At 31.5% G+C, this 27,674-nt stretch overlaps 2 protein-coding genes across 4 annotated transcripts; both read right to left on the reverse strand.

Annotated features, from left to right (window-relative positions):
* Positions 1 to 8,554: 8,554 nt before the first annotated feature.
* Positions 8,555 to 12,219, reverse strand: LOC118046485 (putative protein FAR1-RELATED SEQUENCE 10). 3 transcript variants are annotated; one of them, XM_035055641.1, is made up of 5 exons: positions 12,065 to 12,219; positions 11,849 to 11,931; positions 9,960 to 11,025; positions 9,441 to 9,884; positions 8,555 to 9,351 (listed from the first exon to the last, which is right to left on the reverse strand). In XM_035055641.1, exons 3-5 carry the CDS (start codon positions 10,968 to 10,970, stop codon positions 8,746 to 8,748), a joined length of 2,061 nt encoding a protein of 686 aa, XP_034911532.1. In that variant the 5' UTR covers positions 10,971 to 11,025; positions 11,849 to 11,931; positions 12,065 to 12,219; the 3' UTR covers positions 8,555 to 8,745. The 3 variants fall into 3 exon arrangements, with proteins under 3 accessions (XP_034911532.1, XP_034911606.1, XP_034911420.1); XM_035055715.1 differs by lacking the exon at positions 11,849 to 11,931; XM_035055529.2 differs by having other exon boundaries at positions 11,849 to 12,219.
* Positions 12,220 to 22,823: 10,604 nt separating this feature from the next.
* Positions 22,824 to 24,884, reverse strand: LOC118046332 (alpha-1,6-mannosyl-glycoprotein 2-beta-N-acetylglucosaminyltransferase). The gene has a single exon (XM_035055216.2). The coding sequence runs from the start codon at positions 24,329 to 24,331 to the stop codon at positions 22,991 to 22,993; it is 1,341 nt and encodes a 446-aa protein (XP_034911107.1). The 5' UTR covers positions 24,332 to 24,884; the 3' UTR covers positions 22,824 to 22,990.
* Between the last annotated feature and the right edge of the window lie 2,790 nt (positions 24,885 to 27,674).

A 27,674-nucleotide genomic window follows, 5' to 3' on the forward strand; every position in this document is an offset into this window, starting at 1 on the left:
GTGAGGGATTGAAATGGGTAGGTCGGTATGGTTGGCTGACGAGTGTACTAGCATGTAGGTGAAGCCACCACGCTCGAGTGGTGCGTGTGACTTTTTCTAGCCATTGAATCCAGCCTTTCACATTGGTGTTGGAAGCAACTCAACAAGGTCTTGTCTATGGGGTGGTGCATGGAGGATGCTGATCGATGAGTCGGCTATGAATTTTTTCTGCTCTTTCCTATTTTCTCTCTCATCTTTTCGGTTTCTGCACTGAATCATCTAAAATAGCAAGGTGGCTAGTCATTTTATTTTAAATCAAATTTAGTCCTTATTATTATTTATTTTGGGTCCTTTCTTTAGTTGATTTTTTTTTTCAATTTCATCATTCAATATTTTGTTGGTTTAGAATTGAACTTTGTGATTTTTCTGGCTTGTATTCTATAAGGTAATCTTGGTCTCATGATTTGGATCACAGGTTGGGAATGTTAATCCAAGTTGACTTTAGCTTTTTTTGTCCTTTTTCTAAATTGATTTTTTATTTCAACATTTTACATTGAGTTAGTTGTGAATTGGGCTTTGTATTTGTTTTATTTTCTTTCTATAAGGTTATCATAATTTTATGACATGAATCGTGGTTTGTTGGGTTGACTTAAGTTATCTTAAGTCTTTTCCTCTTTTCCTCTTTTTTTTTTTTTTTTTCAGTTTTGTCATTTAACATAGAGTTAGTTTGAAAATTTTACTTTGTAAGTTTTTTCAGTCTATCTTCTTTAAGGTTATTTCATTCTTAGGACTTGAATCATAAGATTTGGTTGACTTGCCTAGGTTTAATCGGGTTGGTTTTTTTTTTTTTATTTGTCCTTTATGTTAATTGATTGTTTTCCCTGTATCATTCTTCTATTTTGGGTTTGGTTGGGAATTGAAATTTATAATGCTTTTTTTTTTTTCTATGGCATTATCTCAAACTCATAACTAGGGACTCGAGTTTAGCAAGCTAGTTTGAGTTAACTTGGGTTGTTATTTTTATCTTTTCTTAAATTGAGTTTTAAAATTTTATCCTTTGATATTCATTTAACTTATAATTGAACTTTATAATTTCTTTCATTTGATTTCTATGAGATTATCATGTTCTCATGACCCATGTCACGAGTATGATAGATTAACCCAAGTTAGCTTGTATTTTTTTCTAGGTCTTTTTTTTAAAAAAAAAAAATTGGATACCCTTTTGTTTTAATTCTAATCACTAAAAATTTTATCGATTGACATTTTCTTTATTCTTAGATGAACTGAAAATTTTATCTTAGATAGTAGGTTATTCCGAGTTGATCCGAGTTTTTTTTTTCTATATCTTTTTTTTAAAAAAACAAATTAGATACTTTTTTTTTTCAAATTATGATCATTAAACATTTTATTGGTTGATATTGTTTTTTACTCTTAGATGAATTGAAAAATGTATTTTAGATATTATTTTTTAAAATTCCATTTAGTTCTTACATTGTTAACAAGTTGGATTGTAGAAAACTTTTGAGAATATTGACAAGAAATCTTTTCAAAATATTATCATACATATTTTTTATATGTTATCAGGATCATTATTTTTTTGTTTAATTCATTCGATTTACTTGTATATATATATTTTTTTAATCATAGAATTGAATAAAGCTTTCTTATTAAACTTAGTTGGGTTTATGACCTGAGTAACATATTTTATCTTGCTTATTTAAAATACATTAGCAGTGCTTAAGCTTTTTTTTTTTTTTGCATTAAAAGTTTTTAGGCCTAGCATGTTGCATAATACGTGTCATTAATCTAGTAATTATTATGCCTAGAGGGGTGTAGATTAATGGGGTAAAAACTTTGAAATTTGTGCACATTATTATTTTTTTAAAATCCAACTTTTATTTTCCCTTCTTTCGACGTGGACTTAATAAATGGATCCCATTATAATACATTATTTATTTATTTTATTATATTTAATTTAAATATTGATTGAAATATTGAGTCCCCATCATTATCAATAATTTTTATACACATGCCAAATATTTCATAAATCTTTGTTAGACAACGAAAACTAGTTACTGATCAAATAATTTAAACTAAGTAGTAAAATAAAAAAAAAATGACCATGAAAAAAGAAAAACCAATTGAACCACAATAAAATTATGTATAATAGAAAGAAGCCGAACCTTCAAAACTAGAAGTGCAACGGCTAAACTGGAAGTTAAATGGATGGAAATTGATAGCAAGATTGTGAGATTTCATCAAGAACAAGAACTAGAGCAACTTTAATATTTTTAATCTTACTTCTTTTAGGAAAAATACATTAGATGAATCAAAAAGAGTCTTGATCTTGGATTTTTCATTTAGTACAAAAAGCTAAACAATATATACTCCCTAAAATGAAGGATCAAACCCTAACAATTACAAATAATTCCTATTATGATCCTTCATCAACAAGGGATATACAATCCCCCCACCAATCTAAGTTATCCATAATTTTCTAAACATTTGTTACGATTTTAGATCACCCATTAGATTGTGGCACATTTATCTTAGAGCTTAGAAAGAGAACATGAGTTCAAATCCTCTATTTGGGGAGTCAACCTAAAAAAGAGGCTAAAATGTAAGAGTGTGTTAGAGTTGTTTTTAACTTTGAAGTGGTGATTAATACGATTCATATTATGGTAATAATATGATTTTTATGTTTCGTAACTACTAATTATTAACATTAAATCTTAGTTGTTACTAGTTTCAATGTCGTTGCAGGTACGAATTCGAGGTGTAACAAACAAACTTGTGAGCATTAGTTTTTAAAACAAATAACATAAAGACATAACATATAAGGTTAAAGACCGGTATGATTAAAAAAAACCATTAGTTGATGATGGTAAAACTCCATTTAGTATGAAAAATATAATTTAAAAATGGGCAGGCCATGAAGAACTCATTGATAGTGTCAGTAAACCTAGGCCAACGAGCTAACCTTGAAACCTTTTAACTCGATTGTTTGCATAGATTGAGATTCAGATTAAACGTTTAGTTTAGCAAGGTTGTCAATTTTATTCTGTTTCATCTGGAATGGTCGAAACATTTTATACCAATTCAAAAAAAGAAACAAAATGGAACAATTTTCATCTCATTTCAAATCTTGGTCCGTTCCGGATTTTTCGGCTAAATTCCATCCGGAATGTTCCAGTTTCATTCCACGTGTTCTGTTTTGGTCTTGAAAAGCCATTAAATCAAATTAAACCTGGTTCAATTTGATTTAATTAAACCACCTAAGTATAAAAAGTTATTTTTCATTACTATTTTCAATAACAATGATACTAATAATAATATTGAAAATTATTATTACTATTTTCATTAACAATGATATTGATTTTTTAAAATTAGATTTATCATTAATATATATTGCTTATATTCATGTTATTTTTTTCAAGTTTATACTTTGTAGGAATTTGAGCAAAATAAGGGATGCTTTAGATCCCATTAGCCTTGATAACATTGACCTAACTTTATATTTAAAATATTTGTGTTAAAACATTTTAATTTCATAATATTTTGATATTTTATTTAAGTTGAATTACTTTAAGTTAAAGATCTTGACTATTTATAAATATTTTAAATTTTAAAATTATATTTGTCTGACATTGTGTTTGTATTGCATAATTTATAATTAATTTATCTTGAATTTAAAATATGTTTGTTCAATATATATATATATATATATATATCCAGTACAACCCCGAAAAGGGACTCCGAAATTGAAACATTCTATTCCAATTGAAAAAACAAAACACCTATCGAAACAAAATTGACAACCTTGCGTTTAGGAGTTTCTATTACATGAGCCAATTGATTTGGCAGGTCCAAAACCAACTCAGACAATCAAGATAAATACGGTCCGACTTAAAAAAAAAGATGATATTTTCATGTTGCTTTAATATTAAGATGACAAGATATTAGATCACACAAAGTTAATCAATGGAAACGTTAAATGTGCAACTCGGATCATGGAGATGACCATAATACGCTAACTTGATTAGGCAATCATCTTTTTCCTTTCTTTTTCCTTATTCTATCGATGATCGAGTCTTATTTGAGCTTGGATAAAATGAAAATCGATTTTACATTGAAGATTTGATATAGAATAAAGGGTTAAATTGAAAGAAGAGAGCTTGACTCAGTTAGGATGAAATTCGAGCCCTAATTGAAGAGTTATTAGTGAAATATGGATTAAATCAAATGGATTAAAAGAGATGTGGTGCTTAATTGAAGAACTATGACAAAATTAAGAACCAAAGTAAAAAAAAAAAAAAAAAAAAAAAAAAAGGTTGGTGGATTTGAATAGGTGTCGCTGGCTGTAAGTGGCACATGTAGTCTATTTTCAACTTCAAATGGAGTCTTCTCTGATGTCCCTAAAATCATCTTGGCATCCTCGTTATTCCTAGGTGGCATACATAGGATGCTTCTCTATGGTGTGACGTTGACAACCTTTTTATTTCATTTTTTCTCTCTCCTCCCTTAGATTTTGAAATTTGATTGTTTGTTCTTACTTTATCGCCTTTTGTTTTTCATTTTTATCAATTTTAGTCCCTCCAGTTTAAATTTCTTTGAAAACAGAAAACCCAATCAATTTTTGTTTTTCCATGATTGAGTGCAAACCCAATGATGATATGTTTTCTGATTATGAGAGAAGGCCATAGCAAGATAATGGAAATGAAATACCAAGGCCAATCACGAAACAAATTAGTAGAAAATGATCAAATTGGAAAATAAGTAACATGAAAAAGAAAAAAATTTACACTATATGAATCCGGAGCAATTGAGTTTATAGCCATAATAATTGCAATATTGAATTGCCTAGGCCAATTAGTTTTTGTTAATGTACCAATGGGTTGTATATATTAGGGGTATTCATGGATTTATTTGAGTCGGATTTGAGTCTATAATTATATCCAATCCAACTTTTAATATTTTACAAATTATAAATCTGATCTATTTTAAGTTTTTGAACCCGAGCGGGTTGGATATATAAGGTTGGATTAAAGTTTTTGTGAATATTATAAATATCCACAATTTGGGCTTATATTGCTACTTTTCATGGGTCTACATTTAGAGGTGGACCTACATAATGGATTGTATGTGTCGCACCCGACATCGCGGCGACTCTAAAAAATAATTCTCTTGAATTATGGAAAAAGAACAGATTTCTGGCATCTTGTTCTTTTAGGAAAAAAGGTCTTGTTTAAGGAGTCGCCACCTAGTATTATGGTCACTAGGAACCCCAACTGGTCAGCAGAGATTCTATGGTACGGGACTAGTTATGTAAAAGGGAAGATATTATCACCCCTTAAATGTTCTGCCTGAGGCAGACTGCATTGTTGGTTTTGTCTTAAATTGCTAAATGTTTATTAGTTTATGCTATGATGGTTTGTTTATAATATTCCTGACTCTGGCGCCAGTGAATATCCGAGCTCGAATAATTCCAACTCTGGCGTTAGTAAAAGTTCGTAGCTACGAAAAAAAATTAGATCAATATTTTTTTTTATTCCCTACTCTAACGCCAGTGAATAAATAAATAAAAATAAATTTATTTTTATGCATGCACACATTTGTTTATTTTTCTAGCTAAATAAAATAAAAATACAACGAATAAAAATAATATAAATTTAAACTGGTATGTTTATTACTGACTCTGGCGTCAGTGAATAAACCAATAAATTTACATTATTTTTATTCATGCATACATATTTTTTATTTTTTTTCTATTTTTTCTATTTTTCTGTTTTTTCTATTTTTTTTATTTTTTGGGCTGGGCCCAGCTCAGCCCATGGGGACTGGGCTGGGCTGGACCCGGCTGGGCCACATGAAGCACGCGCGAACCAACTCACGCGTGCATGAGCAGCTAATTTTAAAAACAGAAGGCGATAATTAATTAATGAAAAGCAGGGAGAACAAAGCAAAAGACTTGCCTGGTTCTTTTGCAGATAATTCGCGCGAGAATGCTGAGGGAGACGCTCCTGCTTTCAAATTTTCTCTTGCTCCATCTGCTTGTCTCTCACATTTTATTTCCCTCCTGTATTCCTTTTTGTATGCTCCCTCTCTCGGTTTTTATCCTCTTCCCCTGTCTTCTTTATCCTTTTGTTCTCTCCTCCCTTTTTTACGTTGTGCATGCTCTGTTTCCTATGCTTTTTCTCTGGCTTTCTCGTGCTCTCTGTTTTCTTCTTTCTATCCTCCGTTCTGCCCCTTTCGGTTATGTGATTCCTCTGTTGTGGCCAGAGAATGGCCTTTCTTCACGCGTTCGTGCCTCACGATCGTGAGGCACGAACGCCTCTGTTTTATTGAGAAGAAACAGGGGCAGAAAGTTTGTTCTCCTCTGTCTTGTTCCTTCCTCTCTCGTTCTTGGCCTTTTCTTCTCCTTCTGTGTTTTTTTTATTTTCTGCCGTTTGTGGCTCCTTCTTTATCTCCCCTGTTCTTTGATCCCTTGTCTCCTCCTCTCTGCCTCCGTTCTCAAAGAAAGAAAGAAACGCTGTGGTTCCTGTTCCTGGTAGTTGCAGAAGACGATGAAAGTGTAGAAGGGCTATCCCACCAACACTGCCCCTTGGTTCTGTCCCTCCCTTGTTTTCCTTTGGTTTTAGTCTCTCTTTTCAGTCTAATTCCCTAGCTTTGCCCTAGTTTTTCTTCCTTTTTTTTTTCTCCCGCGGTTTTGTGATTCCCTCTCCTTTTATAAGGCCAAAATCAGTGGTAACGGTCGCCTCCTCAACGCCCTGTAACTGGCCGCCTTCAATGAGTAAACGTTGTTGCCAACGGATGAAACGTCTCTGCCTTTAATGGTAGAGTCGTTGCAGAGGAAGAAGACGGGGAACAGTCGCTGCAAAACAACCCCGTTTTCTATGTCTAAAGGCTGCTTTCAATTTGGTCCTCGGGATTCTTATAATTTTGTAATCAAGCCCCTGGTTAAAACGTAATTGGATCCTTGCATTTCCGTGCCATTTTCAAGCTGGTCCTTGGATTTTAATGTTTTCAATTTAGATCCCAATTAAACCCCAAACTTTGATATTTCTTCAATTAAGTCCCCGGGTTTCATTAATTAAATTAATTCCAAGCCAATTAAGTCCAAAAACTTATCAATTCTCTAATTAAACCCTTGATTGGATTAATTAAATTAATTTTCAAGCTTAATTAAGTCTCAAAACTTATCAATTCTCCAATTAAACCCTTAATTGGATTAATTAAATTAATTCCAAGCTCAATTAAGTCTCAAAATTTATCAATTCTTCCATTAAGCCCTTAATTGAATTAATTTCAAAGTTTGATTAAACCCCAAAACTTCCAACCATGATGCTCTTAACCCAAATTTTAATTCATTCTTCATTTATTTCATTTTACTTTTTTTCATCATTATTATTTTTTCATCATCATTTTTTATCCTTTTCAGTAAATAAAATAATAATAATAATAATAATAATAATAATGGTCAAAAATTGGGTTATGACAGTATGTGTCATGGTATCCCAAATGTTAGGTATAATTTTTATATATTAAACCGCCATTAAATTTTAGTTACCTTCCCTTTCATTTCAGCAAAAAAACATGATCTTTTTTGTTACATTAAAGAAATTTAATTAGAAACCCAGTAACAAGAATTTTAGAGCCAAAATATTTTTAAATAAATGTTTAATCCATAAATTATCAAATATAAAAATAAAAGGAATATAGAGCATGCAAGTTGAGTCAAGTTGACCGGATTTCATAAATCTTGACCTATCACTTGATTATTGGTATTCATTTCTTGGGTTTTTAATCTACTATTATTTGTAATATCTACATTATCAAACTTTGTTGGATTAAATGGATCAAATAATAAAAATATTATAAGGTTTTTTTTAATACCCTTAGTATTTATGATAGATGATAACACCACCACCACCAACCGAGAACATTATAATTTAATTATTTTAGTTTTGCAAAACGAATGAAATAGCTTCTCTAGTTTTAAAAACTAATTAATTAGTCATATCCATTCATTTCATATTCTTTTTCAAATTTATGTTTTTTAATAAATAGAAAAAGGAAAAATAAATAAATAATATTAAGTGATTGAAGAAAAAAGAAGACATTATTTAAAACAGAATAATATTAAATTAAGTATAATTAACACTTGGAAAAAGACTAATTAATTAGTTTCTAAAATTACATCAAATTGGTTTTTCAAAACTAGAGTTATGGACCATATGAACTCCCTGACTGATAAATATGCTACGCTCAGATCAATTATCAATCTCTCTCTTTCTCTCTCTCTCTTGCAAAATATCACAGAACTTCTTTATAGCTAAAAAAGCAAGAAAAAAAAATCATCTTGGCTCTTCACTCCCTAATCCCACCGCAAACCATGCAATTCTGCCTCGCCCTCCAAACTAAAAAAAGAAATCCATGCAATCACATAATATTGAACCGGTTATTTCATGTCTGGTTCAACCTTTTTTAAGCTTCAACAGCGACGAGACCAATGCCTTTGGTTAAAGACACGGTAGAAAAACCCCTCACATATTTGGGGGAAATTCAAGAGAACAGCAGGGCAAAAATGGCGTTTTTCACCACCTCCATTTTGATTGCCAAAATCCATAGGCATATTAAAATTGACAGTAACTTTCTTTTCTATGCTTTCAATACTTTTGTTTTTTTGTTCCCTTGTCCAAATATATCCAACACTTTGAATGAAATTCTAGCTGCAGTCATATACCACTGTTTGCTACATCAACAAAACTACGTTTCACTGACATTGTTAGGGGGTATATTCAGAGATAATTCTTCAGCCACTGGCATACTTCTAACTTCAGCAAGGAGCCCCGTAATTTCTCTTTGAACATGATTAAAACGTTCCTTCGATATCAAGGACTCTGTCAATAGAGCTTCAGCAAGAGCATGGAAGGCTTGAGCACACTCATCGTTGTTGCTTTGAGCATTTTGATCATCCAGAGGAACCAGTGATTGATCCCGTCGCCAGCGAAGGGGAAAATATCTTTCTGGGAGCTGAAAGTAGTTTTTCACCTCAAGCAGTCTAAGAGAGTGCCTACATAATATTCCCGAATGTTCAAATTCCTTGCAAGAACAGTGAATTTGCTCATCTTCTGGCATCCAAATTACAAGACATTCGCCATCCATTTTCTTGAAGTGTTGGACAAGATATGATCCATCTGCCATTTCTTGTATAGCATATTGCAACGACAATACAATTTCATGCTGCAACACATTAAAGGCATAAGGTGTAAGAACACTGCGTGCATGTTCTTCAATTGGCAAGCATGTCTTGATATGCATATACCGCATCCCATCTCTGGTTTGATTTCCAATGGTTGCAGCAAGACCAATCTGCAAGACCCACAAACAAAATCCAAAATGCAGTCTATCAAATAACAGAAACTTGATAAGAAAATCTTTGAGACAACTGACCCGTATACCTGCTCAAAAAATGCTTGCAGACGTGTTTGTCCACCCAAGATTCTTTTCAGGAATGTGTGCAGAGACTGTGAAAACTCAGGTGCCATTGTGCGAGCCAGAAATGAACCTCTAATGTAGGAAATTGACCAAAATCCTCGATATGAAAAGAGTAGAGCCATATGCTTATCTGTAACAAGTTCAAATCTGGAAACCAAAAGATTCCACTGATGTTCGAAGGCTTCTACATTTTCCTCATGACACAAGAGGTCAAACTCAGCTTTAAAATCTTCATACTGCGATCCAAGGGGAAAAGATAACCAGCTGGATAACTTAGATAGAATGTGCCATATACATACAACATGTTTTGTATTTGGCAACTCCCTTGCTATGGCATCCCTAAGGGCCAACTCCATATCTGTTACAATTGTCTGTGGATGTCTTCCTCTTATAAAGCGGACAAAAGTCTGTTCAAAAGAAGAAAATCATAAAAAGGACATGAAGATGGGACAGAATGATTACAGGAATTCTTTTCCACAAACCTGTAAAGCCCATGTAAAAGAATGAGAACCTTCATCTTGCAGCAAAACACATCCATACAAAATTGCTTTTCCATGGTTATCCATGCCAAACCAGACTCCTAGGAGCAAGCCGTAGGTAATTGAACGATATGTGGTGTCGAAAGTAACTACATCGCCATACAACGTATATGCACGAACAGAATCCCCATACAACCATGCAATATTTTCAACCTTTTGATTTTCATCTGTGGTATAATCATAAGCAAAATCTGGATCCCTTTCAGCCACAGACTTGCAGGCCTCAAGGAGTTCCAATGTATCATTCTCTCTCTTCTCAGTGAGCAAAGCATCATTTTCTTGAACAGTCTTTTTACAAGTCCGAACAAAGTTCCTAACATCCTTCTCTATAAAGGGAAAATGTCCAGGTTGAACTCCTTTTTCCAACTCCAACACCTTCACTATCCGATTAATAGGAAACCCTGCTTTGGATAGCAAAAGAATCCTCTCTTGATCAGCCTCCTGTATTTTACGATATGCAGGTAGCAAACGCACTTGGTCATCTTCCAGCAGTTCATGGTTATGAACATTGCTAAACTGTGAGACATACCATTGGGCAAGACCATCAACAATTTCCTTTGTCAAATACAATTTTGCATCACATCCACATCGTATTGATTTCCGATCTCGGGGATGCTCCACATTTGCCTTTTTCCGTGGTTGATTAAATCCAGAACGGTAACAAACAAAATCTCGTCTGTAAATCCCTAAATGTTGGCTTTCAGTCGACCGTGCTTTCCTAATTGAAAACCCATTCTTCCGAGCAAAATTGGAGTAGTATTCAAAAGCATCATCATCACTTTTGAAAATTTGACCCACGTAAGGAGTGAAGACTAATTCTGTTGATGTTGTCTCACTCTTTCCTAGCTGAGAGCTTGCTGAAGTCTGATCATCTCCCTCATACTTAATATAACATTTCCAATCTCCACATGGGCACTGCTGGCGCCGAATCCATATGTTATTTGATGGCTTCATTCACCAGTGGCCAAAAAATATTTCAACTTTCAGTTCCTTAGCCTTCGGTTGGTTTCTGAATGAATGCAAGCGAAGGAAAAAAAAATACTGCAATTCAGAATTCTGAAGAATAAGACTTTAAAAAAGAAAAAAGAAAGTAAATTGCTACATTCTATTTCAGTTCTTAAATCTTTTGTCAATTGAAAAAAACATCTAGAAATAAGATAAACGTATGCTTCCCCTCTCTATTCATCCAACTTAAGAGCAAGTTTCAAAAATTGAAAGCCGAATCTTAAAACCAAACTACTTAAATGCGTGGTTGAAGAAGAAGTTTATGATTAACCGCAGCAAAATCAATTCAAGCTAGCAGGTTGTGTCAGTGCCTCTTTAATTAAAACAGTGGAAGGCCAGGACAGTATCAGAATCAGACCGCTCCACCAAGAACACAGAATAAAGCCCCCCCCGTACGCTTGACATAGTTTTCAATATCAAATAAAAAATCAAAACTGCTGCTGGGTCATTATATTCTGGAGTTAGGGAAACTGCTCCAAAAATCACAGTTAAAAAGAAAACATAGAAAAATCCATCACACACCACATACATTCCATTTTCAGCATAACAGAGGGGAAAAACGAGAACAAAATTAGACACATATATTTTGACGAAAACAAAACAGACCCTATTCACGTCAAAGCTAACAGTTTGAATTCAAGCTGATTAATCAATCAATAAATAAAAATTCACCTAAAATTAAACAAAATTCCACTGCAGTGACCGATTCCATACCAGAAAGTGAAATTTATCACTGAAACAAAACAATCCGAGGGGAAAGCCCCAAATTTTTTTTATTTCTTCCACGTAACAGAACAGGAAAAAAAATTGCAGAAAATAGCACGTACCCAGTAGACAAAATGAATCCTTCCAAAACCGATGCTGAATTTGCAGAATTTCTCAAAATGTAGTGATGCAAATACAATCAGTTCTGAATTACAGGACAGTGACAAGAACAAGAAAAAAGAGAGAGTAGGGGACAAGACAATTAACAGTATGATTTAATAACAGAAATTAGTACTAAACATTTAGCTAAACATACTTACTAAACAGAAATCACTTACTGATATCGCTAATAATGATGATGATGTGGAGAATTCATGAATTATCGAAATAAAATAGAAGTAATTTATTTTTATTACAAAACCCTTTTAGTTTCTCAGCAGTTCACTTGACATCCTTTCAGCTGTTTCTCTCTGCAAAAATATAATAATGCTACACAAAGAATGAATTGTTTGTCTCAAGGCTCAATTTTCCTTAAAAAAATAAAATATTAGGGCCCAATTTGTTAAACTTCTAGTAACCTAGTTTATGGGCCAAGTCAGCATTAAGTGGGCCTGAATGGGCTTTGACACAACTCTAACCATTTTGTAAGCCTAGAATTCCATGATTAGTGAAATCAGTATATAGGTGACCCTTACTCATATGTGTGGGGTCATGTTTTTTCTAATATCATAAAAAAAAAAAAAAAATTCAGGCGAAACTAATATTTAAAAAAAAAATATAAGGCTTGAGTCATTAACTTAACCGAGTTCGATAAGCTAGATTTATTTAATAATATAATTAAATAGCATTGATAATAAATAAAGCAAAAAAAAATATATCAATAATTAACTATAAAAAATAAGTTATCAATATCATACTTCAAATAAGAATAAGAAGAAATATGTTCGAGACTCAATATTGCTCCAGTATGAACACTACCCTATAACAAAAAAAGAGTTTACCAAGATGGTTATAACACCACTGTAAAAGGTTGTATGACAACACAGAAAAGGCCACAAGCGCCATCAGAGCAACGGCCTGAAAAGCCGTCCAAACAAAATATCATAAAGTGAGCATCCTATCTTCATATTTAATCAATAAATTTAATTTAATTCAAAAACAAATTTTCTTAAAAAAACTAAATCTAACAAAGAACAATAAATAATAAGGTTTGAGATAACCCGAGTTATTTTTAAAATTAGTAAAAAATCCTATAAAAAGAAACTAAAAAAAAATATTGGAGCTTAATCTCTAATAAAATAAATATTAAAGGATGAAACTGAAAGAACATGAGCTTAAAAAAAAATCTGGATTATTCTCTCAAACTTACACCTCATGAAATTATAAACCTAAGCTCAATCAAGAAGCACAATTCTCAACTAATTTAATATTAAATGATGAAATAAAAAAAATAACTTAGAAAATTTGTTGTAGTAAAAAAAATAAAAATCAAAAGAATTAGGATCAAATATGATAGAAAAAAACTAAGGTATGGAGGATACGTGGAGCTAATATACAGGTGTTTATCATATGACATATACACTGAATTAATCCGCAAGAGAATTCTATATAAAGAGATCACCTATTTTTATGGAAAGGCTCATGTGATAGTTGTGTAAGTAACTTTTAAACTTGAGATTACTAAGTTATCTTATATATGGAGTGTTATGCTTTGATCTTGACCACATATTGTCCTAATCAAGGGTAACAAATAAAAAGATATTAAATATAACATAAACTATTTGAAGATATTTAAGTTATCACGAGATGATTCATCACCTAGGTGAATTAGAAAAAATGTTCAATCTATTTTAAAATAGTATTGATTATGAGATTATAAGTCAATGTGAATTGAGTTTTGAAATCTTATTCAAAGAATTAATGACTACAATGTTGATAGTCATCACCTAATTTTAGGTTCCCTAAAAATTATCTTTTACTGAAAAAAGAAGAAGAAAGAAGTGACTTGGTGGAAATGACACGCTGAAAAAGGATTTAAATGAATAAATGAGAGATGAAGAAACCAAAATGAATCTTTGATGAAATTGAAAACTCAATCGCACCCTTGAAGGATCTCTATGTGAAGCACAATACAGATTCATGGTTAATTTAAGTGAATATCAAATGAATTTGCATAAAAAATAAGTTTGAGGACTTAATTAGACTTTGAATAGGTTGATTTAATTTAATCATGGGCCTAATTAAAGATTTAATTAAGTTTAAAAATTAATTTGTGCTAAAATTAAAAGAATTAATTAAGTGTAAGGAGTTAATTAGACTTTTAATGGATCAAATTAATTCTAATAAGGACTTAATTGGTAAAAAATTAAATTTAAAAACCTAAGTTAGGCTTAATTGAGAAGATCAGAATTTTGGAGGATCAAATTTAACTTTTACAAGCTTAATAGGATGAAATCAATGGTGAAATTGCAAGAAAATCAAAGTTTGAGGCTCAATTAAAGGCTAAGTTTAAAAAATTCAAGACCAAAGACCTCTCTATAAAAGGCCCATATATTCAGGGACTAAATTTGGTTTACAATAGGGGTGAATTTGAATAAATTGAAAGTTTGAAAGTTAATTAAAGATAAATTGAAAATATCCAAACTAGGGACCCTGTTGAAATGGTACTAAAAAATTGAATTGATTCTTAAAATTATAATCAATTAAAAAAATTGAAATATAAAATCATTAAAAGGAAAATTCAAACCCTAATTAACACATGGTTACCAAAATGATGTTTTATTTAAATAAAACGGTGTGTTTTGACCAAAATGGTTTATTTTATTCAAAAAGATGTTGTTTTACATAATTCTAGACAACATAAAATAAAATAAATATTTTTATTTTTATTTTTAAAAATAAATTTCATCTATGTAAAGACATATTAATGATCATAAAGGAAGGATATTAATTGAAAAATAAATTAAAAAAATTATTTTTAAAAAAGAAATGTTAAGAAAATATATTAATTAAAATAAAAACCAAAATTGAAATTAAAAAATAAGAAAAAGGACTTGGGTTACAACCCCAATTAGGTATAATAAGTTGGTTTTATTTTAATTAGATGATAAAAAGTAGGCAAAGATAGTAAGGAATAAAAGCATAATAAGTTGGTTTTGGTTTTATTTTTAACCCTAAAAGGAATGTTGACTCGCGTTAACTTTTCAAACATGTGACCTAGATCATTAGATAAAAAGCACCATGAATGGAAAAACCATGAAGTACAATCCCCAGTAAATCAAACGCTAAAGGATAAAACTGAGAAAAAAAACAAATATTGAAAATTATCTATAAAAAAAAGTTATAATTAAAAGAATGAAGGTGAAACCCAAATAAAAAATAAATTAGAGTGCAACCTAAAATTTTGTATGGAAGGGTTAAATTGAAAAAAAAAATTTAACAAAAGAAAAAAAAAAACCCAAAAGGATGAGGACCAAATTGAAAAAAAATAATACAACTTGAACTTGGATTGAAGGATGAAATTGAATGATAATAAAACTTTAACAGAAGGGCTAAAGAAAAACAAATTGGAAAAAATAATATATGAAAAATTATAATTAAATGATTAAATTGAAAACAAATAAATTTTTTTATAAGAGGATCAATAAATAAAATTAGAAATCAAAAGAATAGGACTAAAATAAAAAACTAAAAATAAAGAGGACTAATTAGTACTTTTTAAGGAGAGAAAAAAAAAAGGAAAAACAAATATAAAGGCCTATCAATGACAAATCACCCCGTCTCTACTGATATGCGCCACACGAGGAGGAAGGGGACACAAAGATGCTTTCAACAACACTGTGAAATTATAGGTTTGGCTACCAAAAAGGGCTATACGCATCACCCAAAAGGCATTGCCAACTCCAATCAGCTAAAATTGTTTTTCAATATTTATATTAATAATTTAAAATAAAAAGATCAAAATACCCTCCATTAGTTTAGAACTAACAATAAAACCACTTTGAAATGATAAAAAAATGCTTAGACATATAACTTACTTTTTCTTATATATAGGGAAAATTTGTTTATTTAAAGTTTTTTAAAACATGATTGTTCAACAATTCTATTTTTTTTTACTTGGAGGGAAATTTAGTTATTTTATTATTTTTAAGAAAGTTGAAAAAACACATATACCCACAATCAATTAATAAATAATAAGTCAAACAAAAAGACTAAACTATACCCAACACTATGGCTTCTTAATTTTTCTTCCAAGAACTAAATTGTAATTTCATGGTCACAATGAATAGTATTTTTTGTTTGTTTGTATATATATTGATTTCCTTACACATTTTAGAATTTTACTAGCTATCTAACCCATACTCCGCAACGGGTTATAAATTATTTTTTTTCAAAAAAAATATCGGGTATGTAAGTTGCTTCAATGTGTTTCTTTACATAAAAAATTCAAAATGTAAATCAAAAGTCCTATGCAAATATCTAATTAAATAAATTGATAACCATTTATGTAAATAGATTAAAAAAATCGATAGCAATAACCGAAAATGAAATTGAAAAAAAAGAGAGATAAATGTAGATTAAGATATTCAATCACACAAAATGGGATAGTCACCCAATTTTATTTACTAAACTTGTTTATTTAAATCAATAAAAGATAAATTCACACCCTAAAAACTCGTTACTTAAAAGATAAACACAAATGAAACTGATTGAATAAATGTATGCTCTAAACAAATATTACACAAGGCCTAGCACATTAATAATATTATTTAAAAATAAATATTTTTTATTTTTAAAAATAAGTTCATTTATATAAAATAAAAAAACCCACAAATGTATTAGAATAATATCTTGGAAAATCAAACACAAGCAAAACAATTCTAAAAAAGATTATATTAAAAAATGGTATGGAAAACCCATGATCTAGATCATGAGACCATGATAAACCTTCAAAAAAAGAAATTAAAGATAATCTCAAAATCAATATTTTTTTTTTCAAAATAATAATGTAGAATGTTAACATAACATAAATCCGGATCCCTACCATATCAAATGTCAAAAGATGAAACCAGGAAAAAATCAATTACATAAAGGATCTAAAAAAACGAGGATGAAAAAAAAAATAATTGGAGGGCAAATTAAAATCTTTAATTGGAGGGTTAAATTGAATTAAAAAATAGCTTTAATAAAAAAAATCAGAAGAATGAGTGTTAAACTAGAAAAAATAAAACCAGAAAAACCTTGATTGAATGATAAAATAAAAATAATAATAATAAAAAGCTTCAACAAATTAAAGGCCCAAGAAAAAAAAAAGGGACCAAAATAAAAAACAAAACATATGAGAAATTGTAAAGGAATGACTAAATTGAAAAAAAAAAACTTCTATAAAAGGAATAAGAACAAATAAAAAATTAAAAGAATGAGGACTGAAATTAAAAATAAAACATATGAGAAATTGTAATTAAATAACTAAATTCTAAAAAAAATTCCATAAAAGGAATAAGAGTGAAATAAAAAATTAAAAGAATGAAGACTGAAACTATAAAATGAATAAGAATGAAATAAGAAATTAAAAAAATGAGGATTGAAATTAAAAAAAAAAAAAAAATATATAAAAAGGATAATAATATATTTTATTTGTCATGAGAGAGAAAAGAAGGAAAAAAGAAGAAACAAATGATCACCGATGATAATCTAGCCATCATAATCCATGGTGCACCACTATGTGTGGAAGAGGACACGATTTTGCATCTAAAAAGATGATAGAAGGTTAGATTTGGCCACCGAATAACATCCAATACGCCGTCTAAATAACATTGACCCCACGCATCCACAAAAACATATTGAACACGGTCCAACAATTTTTTTTATTTAAAAACTCAAAAGTAAACATGAAAAATCCCAAAACGCCTCCATGAGCTTATTAATTGCATAAAATACCCATGTGACATTACAAAATTACTCCAAATGCAAAGCTTTTTTATTTCATTTGCTAAGGTTAAATGCAAACTTTTATTGCTTAAAGATAAAGAAAAGACAAAAAAAAAAAAAAAAAAACCCTTGTCCATTGACCCACTAACTTTTTAATTTTGGAATAAATAAATATTTTTACTGTTTAAAAAATTGTGAAAAGTCAAGAAAATCTTTACCCAATAATTCTAAAATTTATTGTGTATGAAGTAAAAAGAGTATTTTAATTCTATAACAAAAAAAAAATACATATATCCTCAAACAATTTTTTCATCAAGGAATAGTGGAAAAGATCAAAGAACTTTTCTAATAATCAATGAATAAGTGAAAAAGATCAAAGAACGCAAGCATCAATGCTTATATTTTTCAACTTAAGAACAAATTATAAATAAATTTATAGCAGCAATATCTAACTTGTGTATAAAACTCTCTAAGCGGTTTGTTAATTTATACAATTATCTTTAGATGGGACATAGATCAGCAAGCATTAGTTAGGAACTGGCAGTTTTCAAGTCTATTTTGTGGAAGAAAACGGTGGGGTGGTTTGTTTTTTAATTCCCACTTTAATTTTTTTCCATGTAATGTTCTTGTTTCATAGTGGACACCAAGTCTCAATATATGCTCCCATAAATTAATTTCCTCATAACTTTCCAAACCCATTTTCTTAATTTAATACTCCTAATACAGTGCTAAAAGATTTTTCCTGAGATCTAGCTGAATGAAAGAAAATGTTTAATACTACTTTACAAAAACTATTTATTTCCCCTCAGAAAGTCCAGTCATTTTCTGTGAAATATGTGATGGGATCATAAGCCATTGAATCTTCATCCAACATGAAATTGCCACCGTCAAACTTGCTGTCATGAACCGAGGAGGTGGAATCAAGGTGACGGACGTTCATCAGAATGCCCAACAACTGGTTTCTTTGTTCTTGCAGCTGAACAACTTGAGCTCTCATGGATTCCACCTGCATCTTGAGTTCTTCAACCATCCTTTGCAGGTGGAATATTGTTCCAGCACTTCCATATACAGGGTCTCTGAGCCTTGATGTAGCTTCATAGATGATTGCTTTAACAGCGTCTTCTCTTTTTGATTCCTCCAGCATCTGGACAGAAAAAAACACAAGGGTGTGTATATATATATATATATTGTGTACTTCACTTAGATGACCATGAATTCGTGATGCCCTAAAACAGCCTTTAAAACTTTCAAGTATCTTAGGTACTTGCGATTGAGCAGATTTATTTGTTTTAACCTGGTGATACCAGGTGAATTGTGATTCATCCAGTGGACTATGCTGTAAACAGTTTATAATGAGACAAGAAGTGATGAAGAGAAACAGAAAGTTGTAACAAAAAAGAGGATCAAAATAAAGAATGTTCCTCTAGGAAACTTAAACTGGTGAGAATAACAAGTAATTTCATGGCTAGACTAGATGACAAGTATATGTGATGTTCAACCTGAATCATTCTGATAACATTGCTGGCACCGAACACCTTATGAACCCCAAAAAATTTCTCAGCTTCATCACCTGGAAAATATGGGGCGAGCATGCAATCGCTGTCGCATCTCCTTCGTAGCATTCTACAAGCAGCACATGGCTGGTGAGCCCTGGTTCGTGTCAGTGCTTGAGAACTCATATTAATCTAGAGAGTGCAGACTTCGTAGGCAAGGCAGGTTCTACAAGCAGGTGTGTGTCTGCGTGTCTCTCTCTCTATGCATATATATATAAGAGGAGAAGACTAGAGAATTAGCTAATTAACTTGTAAAGAAGTTGATAAGAACGGATTGTTGTTTTGTTAGGATGCTATATTTCAAAGGTTTATTGCAAGAAATTAAGATATAGGGAGGCGGCCAGTTCGAGCTTGAGGACAAGTTTATGATGACGAAGCGTTGAAAACTGCGGTATCTCACTGTTGGGACATCAGACCTAACAGCAGTACTAAACCAGGTTAATTGGGATCTTCACACACAAACTTTTGATGATTTTAGCTTAGTCGCTGCCCGTCAATGGAAGCACCCACCGTCAAACTTAACTGCTGCCACTCATTCGACGGTGTAGAAAATATGCTGAAGGAACTGTGAAGCAAGCTTATCTGCTAATTTTCTCCCACCTCTTTTACAAAGTACGACTATGGTGTGGAAAAATATCAACCAGCTTTGATTTTCACGACATCTTCATATCAGTTATTCAAATATCACGTTTTTTTCTCTTATCAAGTCTCTTCTTGACCGCAACTAGACTGCAAGTTGTGTACGGAAGCTCCTCAGTCCACAATTATGATGCTATTTTATTTCTATCAGTGCCAGTCCAACTCATGACTCATGACTTATGAGTTGCCTTTGTTGAGAGGACTCGGTCCATTGCGCACAGCTTGTTTTCTGCAGCACCTGGGCTGGACCCGCTCGGCATTCCAATCTTACAGGAGTAGAAAGCACAAAACCTTGAGACAATAAACATCTTTGTTATAATCGTTGAATCCAGGGGAAACAACAATCCCAGACATACCCCTGACTCTGGCGTGTCTGAAGATATTCATTCAGACAAATTCTCCGGTTATCACATTATTCTAGATATAAAAGTTAAATCCACCTTAAACATCTATTATTAATCCCGGTTTGGGGTTGATCCGGTCAAAGGATTGGATTCTAAATTTCATGGGTCAACTCGGAAATACTTCTTAAAAATTAGAGTTTTAATATTTTATATGAAAAAATAAAAAAAAAATCCGTGTAAATATAAGTTATATATACTGTAAATAATAAAATTTAAAAGAATATTTTTTTAAAAAAATTACTGTATATTAAAAAGATATTATGTTAAGCTCTTAAGTTGGAGTATTTAAATTTTTTTTTTATTATTATTTCACATTGAAAAAATAAAACTTTTTTCTTAAAAATATAAGGTATATATACTAATAGATTTCAAATCCTATATTAAAAAAACATAATGTTTTTCTTGGGAACATAGAGTATATATATTAACGAGTTTCAAATCTCATATTGAAAAAAAAATCATTTTTTTCTTGGAATCATAGAGTATATATACTAATATTATTATTTGAAGTTGAAGTATTTAAATCAAAAAGTTTTTTTATTCCACATTGAAAAAACATAATTTTTTTATTGGAAACATAGAGTATATATATTGATTGGTTTCAAATCCTACATTTGAGATAAAAAGAAAAAAAAAAAAAAAAAAAAAGGGGTCTCGTCCTTGTGTCATGCAGGTCACTCGGGTCACAGGTCGCTCGGGGCACGAGTTGACTTGCCGGGTCAATAAGGTTTGGTTAGGTCGTTGCACCAGCTGGTCTTTTGACAAACTCGAACCGGTTTAGCTCCCAGATCGACCAAGTCCCGGGCTGACTTGTCGGATTAGTCAGAGTTTAATAACTATGCTTTTAACTTCTTTCTGCCAAAACTTCAAACGTCAAGATAAACACGAAGAAAATTGTGTTTAATCCACCTCAAACACCTATTTTAACATCTTCCTTCAAAATAAAAACTCCTCGCATTTCAAAACCTTTCTTGGATGCTCTCACGAACAAATTAGACTTTTCCAAAAGAGAAAGGATTCATAATTGTACAACTCCAGTCAATTCTTTCTTCTCTATGATAATTAACAAAGTATTTGGAACCTATGATGACAAATACCATTCTTGTCTGCTAGAATCAAGAAGCTCAGTTCTGATGGGCATAGGGCCAAATGAAGAACTTGAAGAGGAATTCTCCTCCCTAACAACATGGGTTCCTCGGACAACTGATACACTACCCCATAGGTCGCGCCTTACCAAAACTCTACATAGGTTTCAGCTTTCTCTTCGCAAAATTGACGAGGATGGTAATTTATAGCTGAAAATCTAAAGTTCCTTGCAACACTCGTCTCTCAGATATTGCCTGATGCAAAATAGGTCACCTCATCACTTGACCAGCTTAAATACTGGAGGACAGAAGTTCTCTGCCAGTGCTGCGCATCATAAGAACCAAAATAGGCTTCAAAACTATGAACCATATCAACTCAATCAAGGCGATGCTTGTTGCTTACGAGTGTCTAATCTAAACAAAGATTCTGCTCTATAAATTCATGACACAAAACAAACCCTCGTATCAAGCTCCAAGCACCATGATAGATGTTACTAGCGGTAGAATTCTCATCCCTACAAATTTTCAGTCACCTTGTAATTTAGGTGATCGGAAAAAACGAAACACATCTGGCTCCAGCTTCATTAATCGACAGTCAAAACCATCATGGATTGTAACTTCAGGAGTCATGTAAGAAGTTTATGAACCTTCTGAATTTCAAGAAATGGCTTGCCGGGCAGCTCTTTAATATTTCTTTCGTTCAAACTTTCTACTTAGTTGAAGAAGAAATAGCTTTCACAGTATTTCAAAAGAAACAAATCTAAATCATAGACATCATATGTGTTTGCTAGACCAACCTCAAAGTTCTAACTCTATTCTAGAAGCACAATGCCTTACTCCTTGTAATTCCTTCTTGTATATAAAAGCCACAGAGTTACACTTGATTAGTATACGGTGTAACTCGATACTTCCTCAAGTTATGTACAAGCAAGATGTAGAAGGAACCTTAAGAATGCTCGATTGATCCTTGTTTAAAAGAGTCAGACCATTGCCTCGTTCATTGCCCACCTAGCGATTAGTCATCCAAAAATGCCTATCATCTATCTGAAAGAACCATAAATTTAATTTGGGACGACCGTTGAAGAAAAGATGGAAAGCTATTCAAGTCATTTCTCAAATGAAGGGCGACCAATTAGAAATTAATATCTAAATCATACAACAAATCCACAAGCAAGTACCATTTGAAGTTTTTTTTTTCTTAAGAGTCTCTTAAGGAATATAACTCAAGTAGTCATCCACTTCAAGCATTTAAAACGAAGGAGATGCAATACAGAAACATCTGTAATGTGCGTGCAGATGCATTTCTATCATATAGACAAGAAAAAAAAAATGACCGCTATTGATCCACCAAAAAAGGCACAATATAGCGAGCAGATTTAACATCAACATATAGATAATGCTCTATATTCTGCCTGAATTCTGACCGCTTTCTTCCAGATGATTTTAGAATTGGAAAACGCTTGAGAAAGTTTTAGCAAAACGGACTATAGAAAGCGCAAAAACCAGATTTCATTAAAGCTACGTTGTGAGTTCAGCATGACATCGTATGATAGTACAAACATATGATATTTTCTAGTACTTCCCTTTAAATTGCTCAATAAACTAATATAGACCTCACCAGTTACAACCATGGAACTCAAAATGCCATAAACTCAATCATCAGATGACGGAACAGAATCAGTGCTTTTGAAGTGATGCATCTCAGCAAATTTCAAGCACAGTGCACGGTCTCTCTCATCTCCCCAGCCACCCCAGCCCTTGAAACCAGCTTTATACCCTGGCTGATTCTCAGAGAACCGCACTTCCCATTTTGAATTGATGTTGACCACCTTATCCACATCTTCTACAGCAATATTCACTGCACCATTATCAATGCAAGCACCTTTATCCCCATGACCCTGATGCAAACCACACTTGCCAAAATGAACTGCGCTAGTTTTTGGCCCTCGTAGCGTGTAAACAGGATGGCCAAAAGAAGGATAGACTGTCGCCCACATTGTTATATCCCAATTGTATTCATCAAACAAGCAAAATTCTCTGGCCTTCGTATGAATTTTTCTCCAAACCGTCCGATTAAAGGAGTATCCAACATTTCCCATCCGCTCAGCAATGAAACTATCCCAATTTTCTCCTCTTGAATTCACATCCGAAGGTGCTAAATTTGCAGCATAACAATCTGGACATATCTTAGGCTTCAATGTAGCTAGTTTCTGCAAGTTGCGATATGCATTAGGAAAAATGAAGTGATCCTCCTCTATGAAAAGAATATGGCCAGTATGCCCCTCTGTCTCCTTTAGCCCATCCCATACTGTATTCATCATCCACCACCAATGATGCTTTAGTGACACTATCTTCGGTGATCGGTGGTTCCCATATTGATCAGGATTCCCAACACAATGTTTCTTTGCTGCATCATCCTTATCCTTACAGTCGTTGGGGGAAACACCGGGGAAACTATCAGGAAAAACATGGGGTGAATACGGAGCAAATATCTGCTTCACCTGGCAAAATTTGATACCCTCCACGATCTTGTTCATTTCTTCAAAGTACCCATCATGGCTAACAATAAGTAGAGTCTCACTTATCCCCACTACCTTTGACAAGCTCTCCACAACCACTTTGAAATACTGGGGCCTATTATGAACATATAGGACAATGGTTATATGATTCTTAGCTAACTTCGGATATAGATCTGTATTCCTCGGACGCAACTGGTTAAGCTTTTCCAATTGAATTGATAACCCACTCTGTTTGGGGAGATTGAGAATTAATCTATAATCTGAAGAGTTATTATACCTAGGTCTCAAATCCTTAACCGATGATTCAATCGGAGAACGTGACACAAAATTGGACACTGAGTTTGTTCCAAGTAGAACAACCAGCAGCAAAACCCCTACCAAAGTAACGAAAACTAGAGATAAAAATCTGCGATAAGCCCCAGCTTTGGGGCGAGGATTCTTACAATTTGCAGCCATAATGCAATGACAACACATCAACTACATCTATTTCATTACAGCTACAACATATCTAAGATAGCTACGTGCTACGTGCTACGTCCTATGTAGAGAAGAAAGATCAAAACTTGAAGCTCAAACAGAATGGGAACAGATAGATAAACTGAAGTAAACGGCAAGCAGGTGTCAAAAACCTAAAAAATAGTCTTCAACGCTGAGATTGAAGCATACAGAGCTCCTTATTCTTCTTCTGGAGATCAAATCAACACAAATTAGAGATCAAAACGTGCAAGACCCATGCGTAAAACCAGAGAGAAAAAGGAACCCTTTAAGGGTTCATAGTGAAATGAAAAAGGTATAAGCAGATCAAAAAACAGAGACCCAGTATAGAGATAAGGAGATGTCGATTGGTTCAAAGGAAAAATGTGTTTCGAGATCAAAGGCTTAGGAAGTACATTTTGCTGCAAAGGAAGACTTTTTGGGGTTGGCTTTGGAGGTGGAGGTGGGAGTTTTTCTTGGTAATTAGGGACTTTTCAACTCGTAATCAAAGAATCGGAAATTACAAGCCAAGTCTTTGAATAATACTTGGAAGTTAGAATCAAAGTCTTGTTCCTCGTATGTTCCTTTATTTTTATTTATGACTTAAAACTGTTAAAAGACTTGAGAAAATAAATACAACTCCATTTATATGTTTTTTTGTTTAAATCACAATATCTATACAAGATTTATAAATTTGTTTGTTTGAAAGCTTCTTCTACAAATAAATCTATTTATATGATAAAAAAATAAATAAATTATGCCGATAAAAAAATAAATAAATTATGCCAATAAAAATTGTTTTTTTTTTATTAATATAGATGTCCTAACCAACTTACGTGTATTTTAATTAATTTTACATGTTTTTAAGTTAATAATTATATAAATCTTCAATAATTTTAAGAAAATTTAAAATCATAACTATTTGGGGGCAAATCCAAAACGAATAAAAGTTTTGTTTTATGCCTTATTAACTTTTAGTATAATAATGAATAATATAGTATTTATAATCCTTTTATTTGGGTTTTTTTTTTTATATATATATGGAAGTGAAATGAAATTAATGTTATAGATAGGAGTAGAAAGTCTTGGATAAAAATATCTCTTTTTTTTTTTAATATTAATGGAATTTTTCAAAAGAAATGATATAGATTTTATGAAGATATAATTCTCCAAAAACAATTATAAAAAGGAAAATTACTAAAAGCATCATATAGTTTAAGTGTAGGAATACTTTGCATATTAACTTTTTATAAGTTATAATTTACATCCTATTGTTTATATAATTATTGTCAATTTACTTTCCATGTTTAATTTCGTTTACTACCATTGGTTATTGTCCAAATAAAACATTAAAATTTTTAAAGATTTGCCATTTAGCATGTGTTATGGTTTTTCCCTTATAATTGGAATTATCATCTTAGCTATAAATTCTAAATAAACCCACAACAACTATTAATCATAAAAATATAAAATTAAAACACAACAAAAGTCATTTACATGAAATTAGGTTTTAGAAATTAAATATATGATCATCCAAAACTTTTTTTTTTTTAATATTCTTTCTATTTATCATAATTTTCTCTAACACCACAAAATAGACTCCTAATACCTATCATAAACATCATTTTTTTAAAACAAACTTATCATTGAACCAACTCTTACCTTTCTTTCAAACATCAAGAGCCTCTACTAACATAAAAACCATCATTATAAACTATCATCTCCTTATTTGCAATCAAGCCCTTGATTTCAACATGGGCGAAACAAAACTAACTCCATCCATTACAATCATTAGCTTTCAAAAAATAAACTCATCATCGACTAGCTCTTACCTTTTTCACAAACACTATTAACCTTTACTAGCATCAAAACAACCACTACAAATCATCAAGCCCTTAAGTTTCAACATTGGTGGTTTTCCAATTTTCTTCCCATCAAGCTCTAGATCTTGTAGCAATGAAAAATCTAGCATAAAAAAATAAGACAATAAAAAAGGTTAGCTTTAAAAATTAACACACCTATAAGCCAACTTCTCACATGCATTTTATCAAATAAAGAATGCACAACAACAATTATATTAAAATTTAAGCCGACTCTCTATTGATGTTTGTAGAAGAGAGGAAAATGAGAAGAAAGAGAATAAAAGTGAGAGGAGAAAGAGATGAGAGAGAACTAAGAGTCAGATCAAAGATTTTATAGTAAGTATAGGTTTAGTTTGGAAAGAATAGTGGCTATGGGGTGAATTAATTTATAGAATAGTTTTCTTTTAGATTCTAGATCTTAGTTTCTTTATTAATTTTTCATTGTATACTCTCAGTTGTTCTTATGATGGCATGTAAGATTGTTTTTCTTTCTCTTTACATACAAAATTTTATTGTATCCTCACTGACTTCAAAGCTAGATATAGAAGTCTTTCTTAATTTTCTTTAATGAAATTCATCATAAATCTAACAAATTAAAATATTGTAAATTTTAATAATACATTATTTTATTAATAATATAAGGGATTTTATTTCAAGATTACAAATCTATCCATTTATATAAATAAAAGTATAAAGCCATACTTTTTTTATGCTTAGTCACTTTAGAAAACCTATTAATTTCTTCTTCAATAAACTTTTCCTAGATAGATCATATGTTCACAGTGATGAAGCTAAAAAAAAATTTAAAAAAGGAATATGCTTATCACAATTAATGATAGATTGATGAATAAGAAAGATTGGATTAGATGGTCTTGGAATACCTGCAAAACAAGTCTCCTATGTGTTTCTGGTAATTTATTATGGTAACATAAAAAGAATTTATTTTAAAGCCTTAAATATGAATTTAAATGGTTTGCTTCTTCTTTATTCATGCTTATTACCTGTGAACACTATGTTCACTTTCCAACCTTTGCATTAAATGATTATTTATCAATCTTGATGGAAGAAGGCTTCTTGGAAAGCTGTCTTAGCATGGCAAATGATTTGACATATATGGGACAAATTTATTAACATGTTGTAGCCTTAATAATTTAATAGTCACCATTAACTTGATATCTTAGCAAATGGCATGGGGAGCATGACCAGGGGAGCTTTAACTTGAATGATTGTTTGGTGGAGTCTTTATATATATATATATATATATATATATATAGTTAAAAGGTTAATGAGAGTGGATAAAACTACATATGAGATTATCATTTTTTTTTCTAAATAAGAATTCTGTCTTTTTTATTTTGCAAAAATTCAATTGAAGTTAGTTGCACCAAATACCAAAGTAAAAAAGACTTATAGTTTTGAGTAAAACTAAAATTTTAAGTAAGGGTGAAACATTGATGTGTTTAGAGAGTGCTAAACTCAAA

The sequence above is a fragment of the Populus alba genome, chromosome 14, assembly GCF_005239225.2.
Source record: "Populus alba chromosome 14, ASM523922v2, whole genome shotgun sequence".
Classification (NCBI taxonomy): Eukaryota; Viridiplantae; Streptophyta; class Magnoliopsida; order Malpighiales; family Salicaceae; genus Populus; species Populus alba.

Bases quoted from the DNA above. Each gene is read 5' to 3' on its own strand.
- LOC118046485 (XM_035055715.1), bottom strand. From the start codon at position 10,970: ATGAAGCCATCAAATAACATATGGATTCGGCGCCAGCAGTGCCCATGT. The intron at 9,885-9,959 runs GTTTGTGGAAAA...TCTTTTGAACAG, and splicing joins CTTTTACATGGGCTTTACAG to ACTTTTGTCCGCTTTATAAG. The intron at 9,352-9,440 runs GTATACGGGTCA...TGGGTCTTGCAG, and splicing joins TGCAAGCATTTTTTGAGCAG to ATTGGTCTTGCTGCAACCAT.
- LOC118046332 (XM_035055216.2), bottom strand. From the start codon at position 24,331: ATGTGTTGTCATTGCATTATGGCTGCAAATTGTAAGAATCCTCGCCCC.